Source organism: Salmo trutta, unplaced genomic scaffold (assembly GCF_901001165.1).
Source record: "Salmo trutta unplaced genomic scaffold, fSalTru1.1, whole genome shotgun sequence".
Taxonomy (NCBI): Eukaryota; Metazoa; Chordata; class Actinopteri; order Salmoniformes; family Salmonidae; genus Salmo; species Salmo trutta.
In genome coordinates, this window is record NW_021822691.1 from 330,864 (window position 1) to 350,924 (window position 20,061).

A 20,061-nucleotide genomic window follows, 5' to 3' on the forward strand; every position below is an offset into this window, starting at 1 on the left:
ACAGCATGGAGGTACTCCTACTGAAAGGGAACCCTGTTTCTACAGTATGGAGGTACTCCAACTGAAAGGGAACCCTACAGTATGGAGGTACTCCTACTGAATGGGAACCCTACAGTATGGAGGTACTCCTACTGAAAGGGAACCCTACAGTATGGAGGTACTCCTACTGAAAGGGAACCCTACAGTATGGAGGTACTCCTACTGAAAGGGAACCCTACAGTATGGAGGTACTCCTACAGAAATGGAACCCTACAGTATGGAGGTACTCCTACTGAAAGGGAACCCTGCTTCTACAGTATGAAGGTACTCCTACTGAATGGGAACCCTACAGTATGGAGGTACTCCTACTGAAAGGGAACCCTGTTTCTACAGTATGAAGGTACTCCTACTGAAAGGGAATCCTACAGTATGGAGGTACTCCTACTGAAAGGGAACCCTGTTTCTACAGTATGGATGTACTCCTACTGAAAGGGAACCCTGTTTCTACAGTATGAAGGTACTCATACTGAAAGGGAACCCTGTTTCTACAGTATGAAGTTACTCCTACTGAAAGGGAACCCTACAGTATGGAGGTACTCCTACTGAAAGGGAACCCTACAGTATGGAGGTACTCCTACTGAAAGGGAACCCTGTTTCTACAGTATGGATGTACTCCTACTGAAAGGGAACCCTGTTTCTACAGTATGAAGGTACTCCTACTGAAAGGGAACCCTGTTTCTACAGTATGAAGTTACTCCTACTGAAAGGGAACCCTACAGTATGGAGGTACTCCTACTGAAAGGGAACCCTGTTTCTACAGTATGGAGGTACTCCTACTGAAAGGGAACCCTACAGTATGGAGGTACTCCTACTGAAAGGGAACCCTACAGTATGGAGGTACTCCTACTGAAAGGGAACCCTACAGTATGGAGGTACTCCTACTGAAAGGGAACCCTACAGTTTAAAGGTAATTTTATTGAAAGGGAACCCTACAGTATGGAGGTACTCCTACTGAAAGGGAACCCTACAGTATGAAGGCTCTCCTACTGAAAGGGAACCCTGTTTCTACAGTATGGAGGTACTCCTACTGAAAGGGAACCCTACAGTATGAAGGTTCTCCTACTGAAAGGGAACCCTGTTTCTACAGTATGGAGGTACTCCTACTGAAAGGGAACCCTACAGTATGACGGTTCTCCTACTGAAAGGGAACCCTGTTTCTACAGTATGGAGGTACTCCTACTGAAAGGGAACCCTACAGTATGGAGGTACTCCTACTGAAAGGGAACCCTGTTTCTACAGTATGGAGGTACTCCTACTGAAAGGGAACCCTACAGTATGGAGGTACTCCTACTGAAAGGGAACCCTACAGTATGGAGGTACTCCTACTGAAAGGGAACCCTACAGTATGGAGGTACTCCTACTGAAATGGAACCCTACAGTATGAAGGTACTCCTACTGAAAGGGAACCCTGTTTCTACAGTATGAAGGTACTCCTACTGAAAGGGAACCCTACAGTATGGAGGTACTCCTACTGAAAGGGAACCCTGTTTCTACAGTATGGAGGTTCTCCTACTGAAAGGGAACCCTACAGTATGGAGGTACTCCTACTGAAAGGGAACCCTACAGTATGAAGGTACTCCTACTGAAAGGGAACCCTGTTTCTACAGTATGAAGGTACTCCTACTGAAAGGGAACCCTACAGTATGGAGGTACTCCTACTGAAAGGGAACCCTACAGTATGGAGGTACTCCTACTGAAAGGGAACCCTAGAGTATGGAGGTACTCCTACTGAAAGGGAACCCTACAGTATGAAGGTACTCCTACTGAAAGGGAACCCTACAGTATGAAGGTACTCCTACTGAAAGGGAACCCTACAGTATGGAGGTTCTCCTACTGAAAGGGAACCCTGTTTCTACAGTATGGAGGTACTCCTACTGAAAGGGAACCCTGTTTCTACAGTATGGAGGTACTCCTACTGAAAGGGAACCCTACAGTATGGAGGTACTCCTACTGAAAGGGAACCCTGTTTCTACAGTATGAAGTTACTCCTACTGAAAGGGAACCCTACAGTATGAAGGTACTCCTACTGAAAGGGAACCCTACAGTATGGAGGTTCTCCTACTGAAAGGGAACCCTGTTTCTACAGTATGGAGGTACTCCTACTGAAAGGGAACCCTGTTTCTACAGTATGGAGGTACTCCTACTGAAAGGGAACCCTACAGTATGGAGGTTCTCCTACCGAAAGGGAACCCTACAGTATAAAGGTACTCCTACTGAAAGGGAACCCTGTTTCTACAGTATGGAGGTACTCCTACTGAAAGGGAAACCTACAGTATGGAGGTACTCCTACTGAAAGGGAACCCTACAGTATGAAGGTACTCCTACTGAAAGGGAAGCCTGTTTCTACAGTATGGAGGTACTCCTACTGAAATGGAACCCTACAGTATGAAGGTACTCCTACTGAAAGGGAAGCCTGTTTCTACAGTATGGAGGTACTCCTACTGAAAGGGAACCCTACAGTATGGAGGTACTCCTACTGAAAGGGAACCCTGTTTCTACAGTATGGAGGTACTCCTACTGAAAGGGAACCCTACAGTATGGAGGTACTCCTACTGAAAGGGAACCCTGTTTCTACAGTATGAAGGTACTCCTACTGAAAGGGAACCCTGTTTCTACAGTATGAAGGTACTCCTACTGAAAGGGAACCCTACAGTATGGAGGTACTCCTACTGAAAGGGAACCCTACAGTATGGAGGTACTCCTACTGAAAGGGAACCCTGTTTCTACAGTATGGAGGTACTCCTACTGAAAGGGAACCCTACAGTATGGAGGTACTCCTACTGAAAGGGAACCCTACAGTATGGAGGTACTCCTACTGAAAGTGAACCCTACAGTATTGAGGTACTCCTACTGAAAGGGAACCCTGTTTCTACAGTATGGAGGTACTCCTGCTGAAAGGGAACCCTACAGTATGAAGGTACTCCTACTGAAAGGGAACCCTACAGTATGAAGGTACTCCTATTGAAAGGGAACCCTACAGTATGGAGGTACTCCTACTGAAAGGGAACCCTGTTTCTACAGTATGGAGGTACTCCTACTGAAAGGGAACCCTACAGTATGGAGGTACTCCTACTGAAAGGGAACCCTGTTTCTACAGTATGGAGGTACTCCTACTGAAAGGGAACCCTACAGTATGAAGGTACTCCTACTGAAAGGGAACCCTGTTTCTACAGTATGGAGGTACTCCTACTGAAAGGGAACCCTGTTTCTACAGTATGAAGGTACTCCTACTGAAATGGAACCCTACAGTATGGAGGTACTCCTACTGAAAGGGAACCCTACAGTATGGAGGTTCTCCTACTGAAAGGGAACCCTGTTTCTACAGTATGGAGGTACTCCTACTGAAAGGGAACCCTGTTTCTACAGTATGGAGGTACTCCTACTGAAAGGGAACCCTACAGTATGGAGGTACTCCTACTGAAAGGGAACCCTGTTTCTACAGTATGAAGTTACTCCTACTGAAAGGGAACCCTACAGTATGAAGGTACTCCTACTGAAAGGGAACCCTACAGTATGGAGGTTCTCCTACTGAAAGGGAACCCTGTTTCTACAGTATGGAGGTACTCCTACTGAAAGGGAACCCTGTTTCTACAGTATGGAGGTACTCCTACTGAAAGGGAACCCTACAGTATGGAGGTACTCCTACCGAAAGGGAACCCTACAGTATAAAGGTACTCCTACTGAAAGGGAACCCTGTTTCTACAGTATGGAGGTACTCCTACTGAAAGGGAAACCTACAGTATGGAGGTACTCCTACTGAAAGGGAACCCTACAGTATGAAGGTACTCCTACTGAAAGGGAAGCCTGTTTCTACAGTATGGAGGTACTCCTACTGAAATGGAACCCTACAGTATGAAGGTACTCCTACTGAAAGGGAAGCCTGTTTCTACAGTATGGAGGTACTCCTACTGAAAGGGAACCCTACAGTATGGAGGTACTCCTACTGAAAGGGAACCCTGTTTCTACAGTATGGAGGTACTCCTACTGAAAGGGAACCCTACAGTATGGAGGTACTCCTACTGAAAGGGAACCCTGTTTCTACAGTATGAAGGTACTCCTACTGAAAGGGAACCCTGTTTCTACAGTATGAAGGTACTCCTACTGAAAGGGAACCCTACAGTATGGAGGTACTCCTACTGAAAGGGAACCCTACAGTATGGAGGTACTCCTACTGAAAGGGAACCCTGTTTCTACAGTATGGAGGTACTCCTACTGAAAGGGAACCCTACAGTATGGAGGTACTCCTACTGAAAGGGAACCCTACAGTATGGAGGTACTCCTACTGAAAGTGAACCCTACAGTATTGAGGTACTCCTACTGAAAGGGAACCCTGTTTCTACAGTATGGAGGTACTCCTGCTGAAAGGGAACCCTACAGTATGAAGGTACTCCTACTGAAAGGGAACCCTACAGTATGAAGGTACTCCTATTGAAAGGGAACCCTACAGTATGGAGGTACTCCTACTGAAAGGGAACCCTGTTTCTACAGTATGGAGGTACTCCTACTGAAAGGGAACCCTACAGTATGGAGGTACTCCTACTGAAAGGGAACCCTGTTTCTACAGTATGGAGGTACTCCTACTGAAAGGGAACCCTACAGTATGAAGGTACTCCTACTGAAAGGGAACCCTGTTTCTACAGTATGGAGGTACTCCTACTGAAAGGGAACCCTGTTTCTACAGTATGAAGGTACTCCTACTGAAATGGAACCCTACAGTATGGAGGTACTCCTACTGAAAGGGAACCCTACAGTATGGAGGTTCTCCTACTGAAAGGGAACCCTGTTTCTACAGTATGGAGGTACTCCTACTGAAAGGGAACCCTACAGTATGAAGGTTCTCCTACTGAAAGGGAACCCTGTTTCTACAGTATGGAGGTTCTCCTACTGAAAGGGAACCCTACAGTATGGAGGTTCTCCTACTGAAAGGGAACCCTGTTTCTACAGTATGGAGGTACTCCTACTGAAAGGGAACCCTACAGTATGGAGGTACTCCTACTGAAAGGGAACCCTGTTTCTACAGTATGGAGGTACTCCTACTGAAAGGGAACCCTACAGTATGGAGGTACTCCTACTGAAAGGAACCCTGTTTCTACAGTATGGAGGTACTCCTACTGAAAGGGAACCCTACAGTATGGAGGTACTCCTACTGAAAGGGAACCCTGTTTCTACAGTATGGAGGTTCTCAATACCCGACAGCTCTCTCTAATCAGTGGCTCATGTCATTTCTATACATATTCATTAGTGATCTTCAGCTCAACAACAGCCTGTCAGGCAGTTTAACATCAGAGGCTGATATACATAGAGAGTGTGTGTGTGTGTGTGTGTGTGTGTGTGTGTGTGTGTGTGTGTTAGCGCTCAAATCTGTCCCCTGTACTGTATTCTATAAGCTAATGGGCAGCATACATGAATAATCAGATTTACTTTTTAACCTGAGGGATTTTTTTAACCTGTACACCTTTTCAACGGTTCACCTGTTGTCTCTGTCTCTTCAGGTGAAGGACAACTGTTGTCTCTGTCCCTTCAGGTGAAGGACACCTGTTGTCTCTGTCCCTTCAGGTGAAGAACACCTGTTGTCTCTGTTGTCTCTGTCCCTTCAGGTGAAGAACACCTGTTGTCTCTGTCTCTTCAGGTGAAGTACACCTGTTGTCTCTGTCCCTTCAGGTGAAGAGCACCTGTTGTCTCTGTCCCTTCAGGTGAAGAACACCTGTTGTCTCTGTCCCTTCAGGTGAAGGACCCCTGTTGTCTCTGTTCCTTCAGGTGAAGAACACCTGTTGTCTCTGTTCCTTCAGGTGAAGGACACCTGTTGTCTCTGTCCCTTCAGGTAAAGAACACCTGTTGTCTCTGTCCCTTCAGGTGAAGAACACCTGTTGTCTCTGACCCTTCAGGTGAAGGACACCTGTTGTCTCTGTCCCTTCAGGGGAAGGACACCTGTTGTCTCTGTCCCTTCAGGTGAAGAACACCTGTTGTCTCTGTCTCTTCAGGTGAAGAACACCTGTTGTCTCTGACCCTTCAGGTGAAGGACACCTGTTGTCTCTGTCCCTTCAGGTGAAGAACACCTGTTGTCTCTGTTCCTTCAGGTGAAGAACACCTGTTGTCTCTGTCCCTTCAGGTGAAGGACACCTGTTGTCTCTGTCCCTTCAGGTGAAGAACACCTGTTGTCTCTGTTGTCTCTGTCCCTTCAGGTGAAGAACACCTGTTGTCTCTGTCTCTTCAGGTGAAGGACACCTGTTGTCTCTGTCCCTTCAGGTGAAGGACACCTGTTGTCTCTGTCCCTTCAGGTGAAGAACACCTGTTGTCTCTGTTCCTTCAGGTGAAGAACACCTGTTGTCTCTGTTCCTTCAGGTGAAGAACACCTGTTGTCTCTGTCTCTTCAGGTGAAGGACACCTGTTGTCTCTGACCCTTCAGGTGAAGGACACCTGTTGTCTCTGTCCCTTCAGGTGAAGAACACCTGTTGTCTCTGTCCCTTCAGGTGAAGCACACCTGTTGTCTCTGTCTCTTCAGGTGAAGGACACCTGTTGTCTCTGTTCCTTCAGGTGATGAACACCTGTTGTCTCTGTCCCTTCAGGTGAAGAACACCTGTTGTCTCTGTCCCTTCAGGTGAAGAACACCTGTTGTCTCTGTCCCTTCAGGTGAAGAACACCTGTTGTCTCTGTCTCTTCAGGTGAAGAACACCTGTTGTCTCTGTCTCTTCAGGTGAAGGACACCTGTTGTCTCTGTCCCTTCAGGTGAAGGACACCTGTTGTCTCTGTCCCTTCAGGTGAAGAACACCTGTTGTCTCTGACCCTTCAGGTGAAGGACACCTGTTGTCTCTGTCTCTTCAGGTGAATGCACCTGTTTTCTCTGTCCCTTCAGGTGAAGGACACCTGTTGTCTCTGTCCCTTCAGGTGAAGGACACCTGTTGTCTCTGTCCCTTCAGGTGAAGAACACCTGTTGTCTCTGTGCCTTCAGGTGAAGGACACCTGTTGTCTCTGTCCCTTCAGGTGAAGGACCCCTGTTGTCTCTGTCCCTTCAGGTGAAGAACACCTGTTGTCTCTGTCCCTTCAGGTGAAGGACACCTGTTGTCTCTGTGCCTTCAGGTGAAGGACACCTGTTGTCTCTGTCCCTTCAGGTGAAGAACACCTGTTGTCTCTGTCCCTTCAGGTGAAGGACACCTGTTGTCTCTGTCCCTTCAGGTGAAGGACACCTGTTGTCTCTGTCCCTTCAGTTGAAGAACACCTGTTGTCTCTGTCCCTTCAGGTGAAGGACACCTGTTGTCTCTGTCCCTCCAGGTGAAGAACACCTGTTGTCTCTGTCCCTTCAGGTGAAGAACACCTGTTGTCTCTGTCCCCTTCAGGCGAAGGACACCTGTTGTCTCTGTCCCTTCAGGTGAAGGACACCTGTTGTCTATCTTTTTCTTATCAGGTGAAGAACACCTGTTGTCTATCTTTTTCTTATCAGGTGAAGGACACCTGTTGTCTATCTTTTTCTTATCAGGTGAAGGTGAATAATGTGAATGTACAATGGCCTGAAACTGAACTGGGCAGGAAAGACTTGGACCAAAAGCCAGAAAATAAACTCTGTCACATTGTGTTTTTCCTCAAACTATAAATCCTACAAATAATTTATCTGGAGACGGTTTCACTGACAATGCATTTTTTTCCACTGAACAAAAATATCAAAACAACACGTAAAGTGTTGGTCTCATGTTTCATGAGCTGAAATCAAAGATCCCTGAAATGTTCCATACGCACAAAAAAAAGCATATTTCTCAAAAATGTTGTTTACATCTCTGTTAGTGAGCATTTCTCCTTTGCCAAGATAATCCATCCACCTCACAGGTGTGGCATATCAAGAAGCTGATTAAACAGCATGATCATTACACAGGTGCACCTTGTGCTGGGGACAATAAAAGGCCACTCTGTTCAGTTTTGTCACACAACACAATGCCACACAAGTTTTTAGGGAGTGTGCAATTGGCATGCTGACTGCAGGAATGTCCACCAGGGCTGTTGACAGAGTATTTAATGTTCATTTCTCTACTATAAGCCGGCTCCAATGTAATTTTAGAGAATTTGGCAGTATGTCCAACCGGCCTCACAACCACAGACCGACCACGTGTAACCACGCCAGCCCAGGACCTCCACATCCGTCTTCTTCACCTGCGGGATCGTCTTGAGACCAGCCACCAGGACAGTTGATGAAATTGTGGGTTTGCAGAAATGAAGAATTTCTACACAAACTGTCAGAGAAGCTCATCTGCCTGTTTGCCGTCCTCACCAGGGTCTTGACCTTACTCCAGGTATGTCCATCTGCAGTTCATCTGGGCAGATGGCCGACAGCGTATATGGAATTGTGTGGGCGAGCGGTTTGCTGATGTCAACGTTGTGAACAGAGTGCCCCATGGTGGCGGTGGGGTTATGGTATGGGGCCCATGGTGGCAGTGGGGTTATGTTATGGGGCCCATGGTGGCGGTGGGGTTATGGTATGGGGCCCATGGTGGCGGTGGGGTTATGGTATGGGGCCCATGGTGGCGGTGGGGTTATGGTATGGGGCCCATGGTGGCAGTGGGGTTATGGTATGGGCCCCATGGTGGAGGTGGGGTTATGGTATGGGGCCCATGGTGGCAGTGGGGTTATGGTATGGGCCCCATGGTGGAGGTGGGGTTATGGTATGGGGCCCATGGTGGAGGTGGGGTTATGGTATGGGGCCCATGGTGGAGGTGGGGTTATGGTATGGGGCAGGCATAAGCTACGGACAACGAAGATAATTGCATTTTATCGATGGCAATTTGAATGCACAGAGATACCGTGACGAGATCCTGAGGCCCATTGTCGTGCCATTCATCCGCCTCCATCACCTCATGTTTCAGCATGATAATGCACGGCCCCATGTCGCAACGATCTGTACACAATTCATGGAAGCTGAAAATGTCTCACTTCTTCCATGGCCTGCATACTCACCAGACATGTCACCCATTGAGCATGTTTGGGATGCTCTGGATTGACGCGTATGACAGCGTGTTCCAGTTCCTGCCAATATCCAGCAACTTCACACAGCCATTGAAGAGGAGTGGGACAACATTCCACAGACCACAATCACAATCACCCCTGAACTTGTTCAGTACTAATAAATACAACCACGTCTCGTTGCTTTACCACTCACCTTGGCTCTGGGAATAGATGTCTGTACAGGTGTCGTATTCTGCTGTGTTGGAGCGTCGAAGGGGAAAAGGGCAGAGGTTGCGGGGGTCAAGGGTCGGCAGGGTGCTCACGCTCAGGGACAACGAGGGGCCGACTAACGCTGACCTCATATCCAACACGCCCAGAGCTGACGCCGGTTTACCATTTAACAACAGGATCTCATCACCCGCAAGCAGGCCTAGAGAGAGAGAGAGAGAGAGAGAGAGAGAGAGAGAGAGAGAGAGAGAGAGAGAGAGAGAGAATTACACACTTACATAATCACCAAATCTTAGAGACATTAGATAAAGGTAGAGAGAGGACATGATCTAACAAATCAAATTGTATTTGTCACATGCGCCGAATACAACATGTGTAGACCTTACAGTGAAATGCTGAATACAACAGGTGTAGTAGACCTTACAGTGAAATGCTGAATACAACAGGTGTAGGTAGACCTCACAGTGAAATGCTGAATACAACAGGTGTAGTAGACCTTACAGTGAAATGCTGAATACAACAGGTGTAGTAGACCTCACAGTGAAATGCTGAATACAACAGGTGTAGTAGACCTTACAGTGAAATGCTGAATACAACAGGTGTAGGTAGACCTTACAGTGAAATGCTGAATACAACAGGTGTAGTAGACCTTACAGTGAAATGCTGAATAATACAGGTGTAGGTAGACCTTACAGTGAAATGCTGAATACAACAGGTGTAGTAGACCTTACAGTGAAATACTGAATACAACAGGTGTAGACCTTACAGTGAAATGCTGAATACAACAGGTGTAGTAGACCTTACAGTGAAATGCTGAATACAACAGGTGTAGACCTTACAGTGAAATGCTTACTTACAAACCCCTAACTAACAATGCAGTTTTAAGAAAATATTTTTTTCAAAAGTAAGAGATAAGAAGAACAAATTATTCAAGAGCAGCAGTAAATAACAATAGCGGGTCTATAGACAGGGGGAACCGGTACAGAGTCAATGTGGAGGCTATATACAAGGGGTACCGGTACAGAGTCAATGTGGAGGCTATATACAGGGGGTACCGGTACAGAGTCTATGTGGAGGCTATATACAGGGTGTTACGGTACAGAGTCAATGTGGAGGCTATATACAGGGGGTACCGGTACAGAGTCAATGTGGAGGCTATATACAGGAGGTACCGGTACAGAGTCAATGTGGAGGCTATATACAGGGGGTACCGGTACAGAGTCAATGTGGAGGCTATATACAGGGGGTACCGGTACAGAGTCAATGTGGAGGCTATATACAGGGTGTACCGGTACAGAGTCAATGTGGAGGCTATATACAGGGGGTACCGGTACAGAGTCAATGTGGAGGCTATATACAGGGGGTACCGGTACAGAGTCAATGTGGAGGCTATATACAGGGGGTACCGGTACAGTGTCAATGTGGAGGCTATATACAGGGTGTTAAGGTACAGAGTCAATGTGGAGGCTGTATACAGGGTGTTAAGGTACAGAGTCAATGTGGAGGCTGTATACAGGGTGTTACGGTACAGAGTCAATGTGGAGGCTGTATACAGGGTGTTAAGGTACAGAGTCAATGTGGAGGCTATATACAGGGGGTACCAGTACAGAGTCAATGTGGAGGCTATATACAGAGGGTACCGGTACAGAGTCAATGTGGAGACTTATATACAGGGGGTACCGGTACAGAGTCAATGTGGAGGCTATATACAGGGGGTACCGGTACAGAGTCAATGTGGAGGCTATATACAGGGGGGTACCGGTACAGAGTCAATGTGGAGGCTATATACAGGGGTACCGGTACAGAGTCAATGTGGAGGCTATATACAGGGTGTACCGGTACAGAGTCAATGTGGAGGCTATATACAGGGGGCACCGGTACAGAGTCAATGTGGAGGCTATATACAGGGGTACCGGTACAGAGTCAATGTGGAGGCTATATACAGGGGGTACCAGTACAGAGTCAACGTGGAGGCTATATACAGGGGGTACCGGTACAGAGTCAATGTGGAGGCTATATACAGGGGGTACCAGTACAGAGTCAATGTGGAGGCTATATACAGGGGGTACCGGTGCAGAGTCAATGTGGAGGCTATATACAGGGTGTTACGGTACAGAGTCAATGTGGAGGCTATATACAGGGGGCACCGGTACAGAGTCAATGTGGAGGCTATATACAGGGGGTACCGGTACAGAGTCAATGTGGAGGCTATATACAGAGTCAATGTACAGAGTCAATGTGGAGGCTATATACAGGGGGAACAAGTACAGAGTCAATGTGCGGGGGCACCGGTGTCAAGGTAATTGAGATAATATGTACATGCAGGTAGAGTTATTAAAGTGACTATGCATAGATGATAACAGAGTATCAGCAGCATAGAAGGGGTGGGTGGGGGGGGGCAATGTAAATAGTCTGAGTAGCCATTTGATTAGATGTTCAGGAGTCTTATGGCTTGGGGGTAGAAGCTGTTTAGAAGCCTCTTGGACCTAGACTTGGCGCTCCGGTACCACTTGCCGTGCAGTAGCAGAGAGAACAGTCTATGACCAGGGTGGCTGGAGTCTTTGACAATTTTTATGGCCTTCCTCTGACACCGCCTGGTATAGAGGTCCTGGATGGCAGGAAGCTTGGCCCCAGTGATGTACTGGGCCGTTCACACTACCCTCTGTAGTGCCTTGCGGTCGGAGGCCGAGCAGTTTCCATACCCGGCGGTGATGCAACCCGTCAGGATGCTCTCGATGGTGCAGCTGTAAAACCTTTTGAGGATCTGAGGACCCATGCCAAATATTTTCTGTCTCCTGAGGGGGAATAGGTTTTGTCGTGCCCTCTTCACAACTGTCTTGGTGTGTTTGGACCATGATAGTTAGTTTGGTGATGTGGACACCAAGGAACTTGAAACTCTCGACCCGCTCCACTGCAGCCCCGTCGATGAGAATGGGTGCGTGCTCGGTCCTCCTTTTCCTGTAGTCCACAATCATCTCCTTTGTCTTGATCACGTTGAGGGAGAGGTTGTCGTCCTGGTACCACAGGGTCAGGTCTCTGACCTCCTCCCTATAGGCTGTCTCATCGTTGTCGGTGATCCACTGTCGTGTCATAACTGTGCTGCTGACTGGAGGGCAGCTCATAATAATGTCTGGAACGACGCGATAACATTCCCCTGATTCATGAGGTAACACACACACACACACACACACACACACACACACACACACACTACACACACACACACACACACACACACATACACACTACACACACACACACACACACACACACACACACACACACACACACACACACACACACACTACACACACACACACACACACACACACACACACACACACACACACACACACACACACACACACACACACACACACACACACACACACACACACACACACACACACACACACACACACACACACACACACTACACACACACACACACACACACACTACACACACTACACACACACACTACACACACACACTACACACACACACACACACACACACACACACACACACACACACCACACACACACACACACACACACACACACACACACACACACACACACACACACACACACACACCACACACACACACACACACACACACACACACACACACACACACACACACACACAGCACTCAGACCTGCAGTATCTGAATGGTTAATTCCATCGGTTCCCAAACCCCTCCAGTACAGACATTGACCAGTTAACCACAAAGATTCCTCAAGCAGACAGACTTTCCTACGGGCATAAATCACATAAAGAACACGCAAAACAAAACTGACATCTTCACTTATATATCAACAACAAAAAATCGATTTAACAAAACATTTATTTCACTATTGTTTGTTTCCCTCTCTCCCTCTCTCCCTCTCTCCCTCTCTCCATCCTTTTCCCTCTCTCCTTTTCCCACTCTCCCTCTCTCCAACCTTTTCCCTCTCTCCCTCTCTCCAACCTTTTCCCTCTCTCCCTCTCTCCCTCTCTCCCTCTCTCCACCCTTTTCCCTCTCTCCCTCTCTCCCTCTCTCCACCCTTTTCCCTCTCTCCCTCTCTCCCTCTCTCCCTCTCTCCACCCTTTTCCCTCTCTCCCTCTCTCCCTCTCTCCACCCTCTCTCCCTCTCTCCCTCTCTCCACCCTTTTCACCAACTGCTGTAGCATTAACTCAAGCTCTAGACAGATAAGGAAAAAGAAGCTTCCTTTCTTCCCTCCTTCCTTGAAGCAAACCACTAATCCGAACACCGTTGGATTAGTGTAAGCAGTATGTAGTGTGGTAGACACCTGGTCTTTTCCTATCCACTAACACATAGACCGGCGGTTACCTGAACAAAGAAAAGAACAATGTATTGTATTGGACAAAGCCCTTTGATTGACTGGCTCTAGTCCCGCCTCCTTTCACCAACCGTGTCTGCTCAGTCCTAATTGGTAATTAGCAATCAAATAGCCAGCCAATTTAGAATCGATTAAATCAAATTATGCAAATTGACTGTGAAAAGCAGTCTTGGATTTCTGACTGCTCCTGTCTCTGTCCTGATGTAGGATCCTGTGCGGCTCAGTAAAGTAGACTCCCATGGTGCAACAGCAGGATTTTGGGGTTCAATTCGCCCCCGGGGGGCACTCATACGCGTATAAGTGTTTGCACTACTGTAAATTTCTTTGGATAAAAGTCACATATCTAAATACATACATAGACTATATAGAAGAGGACAGACACCCAGGCCAGTCGGTAGGGAGGTTATAATGACTGTCTGGGAGAATTAAACAGAATTATACACACATTGTTATTACTGTAGCAGCAATTATCCCTATAGGTCCAGACGTCAATCTCAATTCACATTCCTTCTGATAGAAGCAGTGCTATGGCTGGAATTATACTCAGTGCTGTGCTGAGAATGAACAGGCTTGGAGTACAGACACACCCTCAAAGCCTACCACTAATGCTTTCCCATTGCCATTCAAGCTCTGAACACACACACACACACACACACACACACACACACACACACACACGGCCCGAAGGCGTGACCCAGTTGTCTGAGATGTTTATATGTCAGTTGTAGAGAGAGAGAGAGAGTCTCTGTTGGACAAAGAGGGTTTTCACCCCTCTAGCTGTACGTGTGTGTAATGATGTCACAGAGAGACGTGGGGGCTATTTGTCCAGTGCTGGCCTGGTTTCCCAACACACCCTCAGGCCTACCACTAGTGCATTACCATTCATTCTCCTGAACACAAACACTCTCTCTCCCTCACACACACACACACACACCATCGCATGCTCTACTTAAATATTTTCAAAATGTATTTGTGTTGTCTCTCAGCCAGGAGGTCTCTATATTTCCGACCTCTCCATAGAGAATAAGTCATATAGCCTCCAGCTAGCCACTGCTAGCATGATTTATAATGCCAAATCGTTAGATTCCAGCCAGCCACTGCTAGCATAATTTACAATGCTAATGCATTAGTTTCCAGCTAGCCACTGCTATCATCATTTACAATGCTAATGCATTAGTTTCCAGCTAGCCACTGCTAGCATCATTTACAATGCTAATTCATTAGTTTCCAGCTAGCCACTGCTAGCATCATTTACAATGCTAATGCATTAGTTTCCAGCTAGCCACTGCTAGCATCATTTCCAATGCTAAAGCATTAGTTTCCAGCTAGCCACTGCTAGCATCATTTACAATGCTAATGCATTAGTTTCCAGCTAGCCACTGCTAGCATAATTTATAATGCTAATGCATTAGTTTCCAGCTAGCCACTGCTAGCATAATTTCCAATGCTAATGCATTAGTTTCCAGCTAACCACTGCTAGCATCATTTCCAATGCTAATGCATTAGTTTCCAGCTAGCCACTGCTAACATCATTTCCAATGCTAATGCATTAGTTTCCAGCTAGCCACTGCTAGCATAATTTCCAATGCTAATGCATTAGTTTCCAGCTAACCACTGCTAGCATCATTTCCAATGTTAATGCATTAGTTTCCAGCTAGCCACTGCTAACATCATTTCCAATGCTAATGCATTAGTTTCCAGCTAACCACTGCTAGCATCATTTACAATGCTAATGCATTAGTTTCCAGCTAGCCACTGCTAGCATCATTTACAATGCTAATGCATTAGTTTCCAGCTAGCCACTGCTAGCATGATTTACAATGCTAATGCATTAGTTTCCAGCTAGCCACTGCTAGCATCATTTACAATGCTAAAGCATTAGTTTCCAGCTAGCCACTGCTAGCATCATTTCCAATGCTAATGCATTAGTTTCCAGCTAGCCACTGCTAGCATAATTTATAATGCTAATGCATTAGTTTCCAGCTAACCACTGCTAGCATCATTTCCAATGCTAATGCATTAGTTTCCAGCTAGCCACTGCTAGCATCATTTCCAATGCTAATGCATTAGATCACATCTAGCTACAACCCCACGCTGAACTAGCCTCCTCCCAACAGCTCTATGCATTATGGGCTGGAATTCCCAAACCCAGATTAAGCCCTTGAAAGTGCTTTGAGTCCAGAAATGGGGTTTATATGGGTACGAGATAAAAGAGGTTTATATGGGTACGAGAGAAAACGGCCCTATCTGCAGCACATCTAAGAGGGGTCGGCATGTACTACTAAGGTTAGAGAAGCAAGCTTTCAACCGGAGGCTTGTCGGTTTGATTTCCAGGTGTGTTTGTACCTTTAGCAGAAGCCAGTCCTCCTGCCTTTACTTCAGTGATATGGAGCTGCTGAGTCCCCTCCTCGTCTACTACTGCTATTGAGAAACCTGGAGAGAGAGAGAGAGAGATTTAGTTTATTAGGATACGCATTAGCTATTGAGAAACCTGGAGAGAGAGATTTAGTTTAGTTCATTAGGATACCCATTAGATACTGCACATGCAGGAGCTACTCTTCCTGGGGTCCACATAAAACGTAAAAATACATGACAAAGTACAGAACAGTTATAGACAAGAACATTACAATCAAATCCCAAAATGTATTTTTTATTTTTTTAGCCGTCAGAACAGCATGGACTCTATAAAGTGTCGAAAGCGTTCCACAGGGATGCTGACCCATGTTGACCAATGCTTCCCACAGTTGTGTCCAGTTGGCTGGATGTCCTTTGGGTGGTGGACCATTCTTGATACACAGAGGAAACTGTTGAGTGTGGAAAAACCCCAGCAGCGTTGCAGTTCTTGACACAAACTGGTGCGCCTGGCACCTTCTACCATACCCCCGTTTAAAGGCACTTTAATCTTTTGTCTTGCCCCTTCACCCTCTGAATGGCACTCATACACAATCCATGTCTCAATTGTCTCAAGGCTTAAAAATCCTTCTTTAACCTGTCTCCTCCCCTTCATCTACACTGATTTGAAGTGAATTTAACAAGTGACATCAATAAGGGATCATAGCTTTCACCAGGATTCACCTGGTCAGTCTGTGTCATGGAAAGTACATGTTTTGTGTACTCAGTGTATATTGGAAAGACCAAGAGACAAGACGTAGAGACAAACAAAAATACTATTTACACACTATTTATATATACAGTACCCGTCTAAAGTTTGGACACACCTACTCATTCAAGGGTTTTTCTTTATATTGACTATTTTCTACATTGTAGAATAATAGTGAAGACATCAAAACTATGAAATAACACATATTGAATCATGTAGTAAACAAGTAACCTTTTCTTAAAAGTAAAGCCACCCTTTGCCTTGATGACAGCTTTGCACACTCTAGGTAATTCTCTCAACCAGCTTCACCTGGAATGCTTTTCCAACAGGCGTGTCCAAACTTTTGACTGGTACTGTACATATTCATATGACTAAATTTGTTTTTGGTTTGGGTACTGTGAAGAAACCCATAGTGGCTTGTCTGGTGGGGTATGTATGTCTGTTTGAACTGTATGCAAATAGGTTATACAAGTGGTTACGCATTTTCAACACACAAATGTTTCTTAAAAAGATTATTATTATTATTATTCTTTTCTCCTCAGCCGTCAATCATGAAAGACTATCATGCATGTTGTTGATGTTAGTTCTGTGTGTGCAGTTAAGGGCAAGGCGTGCTGCTCTGTTTTGAGCCAGCTGCAGCTTAGCTAGGTCTTTCTTCGCTGCACCTGGCCATATTACCAGTCAGTAATCAAGATGGGACAAGACCAGAGTCTGAACAACTAGTACAAGATGATCTTTGTGTCAAAAACACAGAGCATCTTTTTATAAAAGACATACCCGTCCCAGTCTTCACAACAACTTGCTCAACGTTAAAACCCTTTTATGCACAACTTAATCACACGTTAGAGAGAGAATCAGTGAGAGACAGAGAGACAGAGGAAGAGAGAGACAGAGAGACAGAGAGACAGAGGAAGAGAGAGACAGAGAGACAGAGAGACAGAGGAAGAGAGAGACAGAGAGACAGAGAGACAGAGGAAGAGAGAGGAAGAGAGAGACAGAGAGACAGAGGAAGAGAGAGACAGAGAGACAGAGGAAGAGAGAGGAAGAGAGAGACAGAGAGACAGAGGAAGAGAGAGGAAGAGAGAGACAGAGGAAGAGAGAGGAAGAGAGAGACAGAGAGACAGAGGAAGAGAGAGGAAGAGAGAGACAGAGAGACAGAGGAAGAGAGAGGAAGAGAGAGACAGAGAGACAGAGGAAGAGAGAGGAAGAGAGAGACAGAGAGACAGAGGAAGAGAGAGGAAGAGAGAGACAGAGACAGAGGAAGAGAGAGGAAGAGAGAGACAGGGAGACAGAGGAAGAGAGAGGAAGAGAGAGACAGAGAGACAGAGGAAGAGAGAGGAAGAGAGAGACAGAGAGACAGAGGAAGAGAGAGGAAGAGAGAGACAGAGAGACAGAGGAAGAGAGAGGAAGAGAGAGGACAGAGACAGAGGAAGAGAGAGGAAGAGAGAGACAGAGAGACAGAGGAAGAGAGAGGAAGAGAGAGACAGAGAGACAGAGGAAGAGAGAGGAAGAGAGAGACAGAGAGACAGAGGAAGAGAGAGGAAGAGAGAGACAGAGACAGAGGAAGAGAGAGGAAGAGAGAGACAGAGAGACAGAGGAAGAGAGAGGAAGAGAGAGACAGAGAGACAGAGGAAGAGAGAGGAAGAGAGAGACAGAGAGACAGAGGAAGAGAGAGGAAGAGAGAGACAGAGAGACAGAGGAAGAGAGAGGAAGAGAGAGACAGAGAGACAGAGGAAGAGAGAGGAAGAGAGAGACAGAGAGACAGAGGAAGAGAGAGGAAGAGAGAGACAGAGAGACAGAGGAAGAGAGAGGAAGAGAGAGACAGAGAGACAGAGGAAGAGAGAGGAAGAGAGAGACAGAGACAGAGGAAGAGAGAGGAAGAGAGAGACAGAGACAGAGGAAGAGAGAGGAAGAGAGAGACAGAGAGACAGAGGAAGAGGGAGGAAGAGAGAGACAGAGAGACAGAGGAAGAGAGAGGAAGAGAGAGAGAGACAGAGAGACAGAGGAAGAGAGAGGAAGAGAGAGACAGAGAGACAGAGGAAGAGAGAGGAAGAGAGAGACAGAGACAGAGGAAGAGAGAGGAAGAGAGAGACAGGGAGACAGAGGAAGAGAGAGGAAGAGAGAGACAGAGAGACAGAGGAAGAGAGAGGAAGAGAGAGACAGAGAGACAGAGGAAGAGAGAGGAAGAGAGAGACAGAGAGACAGAGGAAGAGAGAGGAAGAGAGAGACAGAGACAGAGGAAGAGAGAGGAAGAGAGAGACAGGGAGACAGAGGAAGAGAGAGGAAGAGAGAGACAGAGAGACAGAGGAAGAGAGAGGAAGAGAGAGACAGAGAGACAGAGGAAGAGAGAGGAAGAGAGAGACAGAGAGACAGAGGAAGAGAGAGGAAGAGAGAGACAGAGAGACAGAGGAAGAGAGAGGAAGAGAGAGACAGAGAGACAGAGGAAGAGAGAGGAAGAGAGAGACAGAGAGACAGAGGAAGAGAGAGGAAGAGAGAGACAGAGAGACAGAGGAAGAGAGAGGAAGAGAGAGACAGAGACAGAGGAAGAGAGAGGAAGAGAGAGACAGAGAGACAGAGGAAGAGAGAGGAAGAGAGAGACAGAGAGACAGAGGAAGAGAGAGGAAGAGAGAGACAGAGAGACAGAGGAAGAGGGAGGAAGAGAGAGACAGAGAGACAGAGGAAGAGAGAGGAAGAGAGAGACAGAGAGACAGAGGTAAAGAGAGGAAGAGAGAGACAGAGGAGGAGGTAAAGAGAGGAAGAGAGAGACAGAGGAGGAGGTAAAGAGAGGAAGAGAGAGACAGAGGAGGAGGTAAAGAGAGGAAGAGAGAGACAGAGAGGAGGTAAAGAGAGGAAGAGAGAGACAGAGGAGGAAGGAAGAGAGAGGAAGAGAGAGACAGAGGAAGAGAGAGGAAGAGAGAGACAGAGGAGGAGGTAAAGAGAGGAAGAGAGAGACAGAGGAAGAGAGAGGAAGAGAGAGACAGAGAGACAGATGAAGAGAGAGGAAGAGAGAGACAGAGAGACAGAGGAAGAGAGAGACAGGGGAGGAGGTAAAGAGAGGAAGAGAGAGACAGAGGAAGAGAGAGACAGAGGTAAAGAGAGGAAGAGAGAGACAGAGGAGGAGGTAAAGAGAGGAAGAGAGAGACAGAGGAGGAGGTAAAGAGAGGAAGAGAGAGACAGAGGAGGAGGTAAAGAGAGGAAGAGAGAGACAGAGAGGAGGAAGAGAGAGGAAGAGAGAGACAGAGGAAGAGAGAGACAGAGAGACAGAGAGACGGAGGAAGAGAGAGGAAGAGAGAGACAGAGCATCGTTTTATAAAAGACATACCCATCCCAGTCTTCACAACAACTTTGCTCAATGTAAGTTGACCACGGTCATACATACCCATGATGCACAACTCCAGATTGAGGTTTAGGTCTAAG

The 20,061-nt window shown here is 46.7% G+C and overlaps 1 protein-coding gene across 1 annotated transcript in view; it reads right to left on the reverse strand.

Annotated features, from left to right (window-relative positions):
* Positions 1-20,061, reverse strand: part of LOC115183645 (T-lymphoma invasion and metastasis-inducing protein 1) — a gene marked incomplete in the record, with an annotated part of 77,997 nt that overhangs the window by 27,358 nt on the left and 30,578 nt on the right. The window contains 2 exon segments of the mRNA XM_029744752.1: positions 9,182-9,397; positions 15,891-15,977. Coding sequence (XP_029600612.1) covers positions 9,182-9,397; positions 15,891-15,977 — 303 coding nt within the window.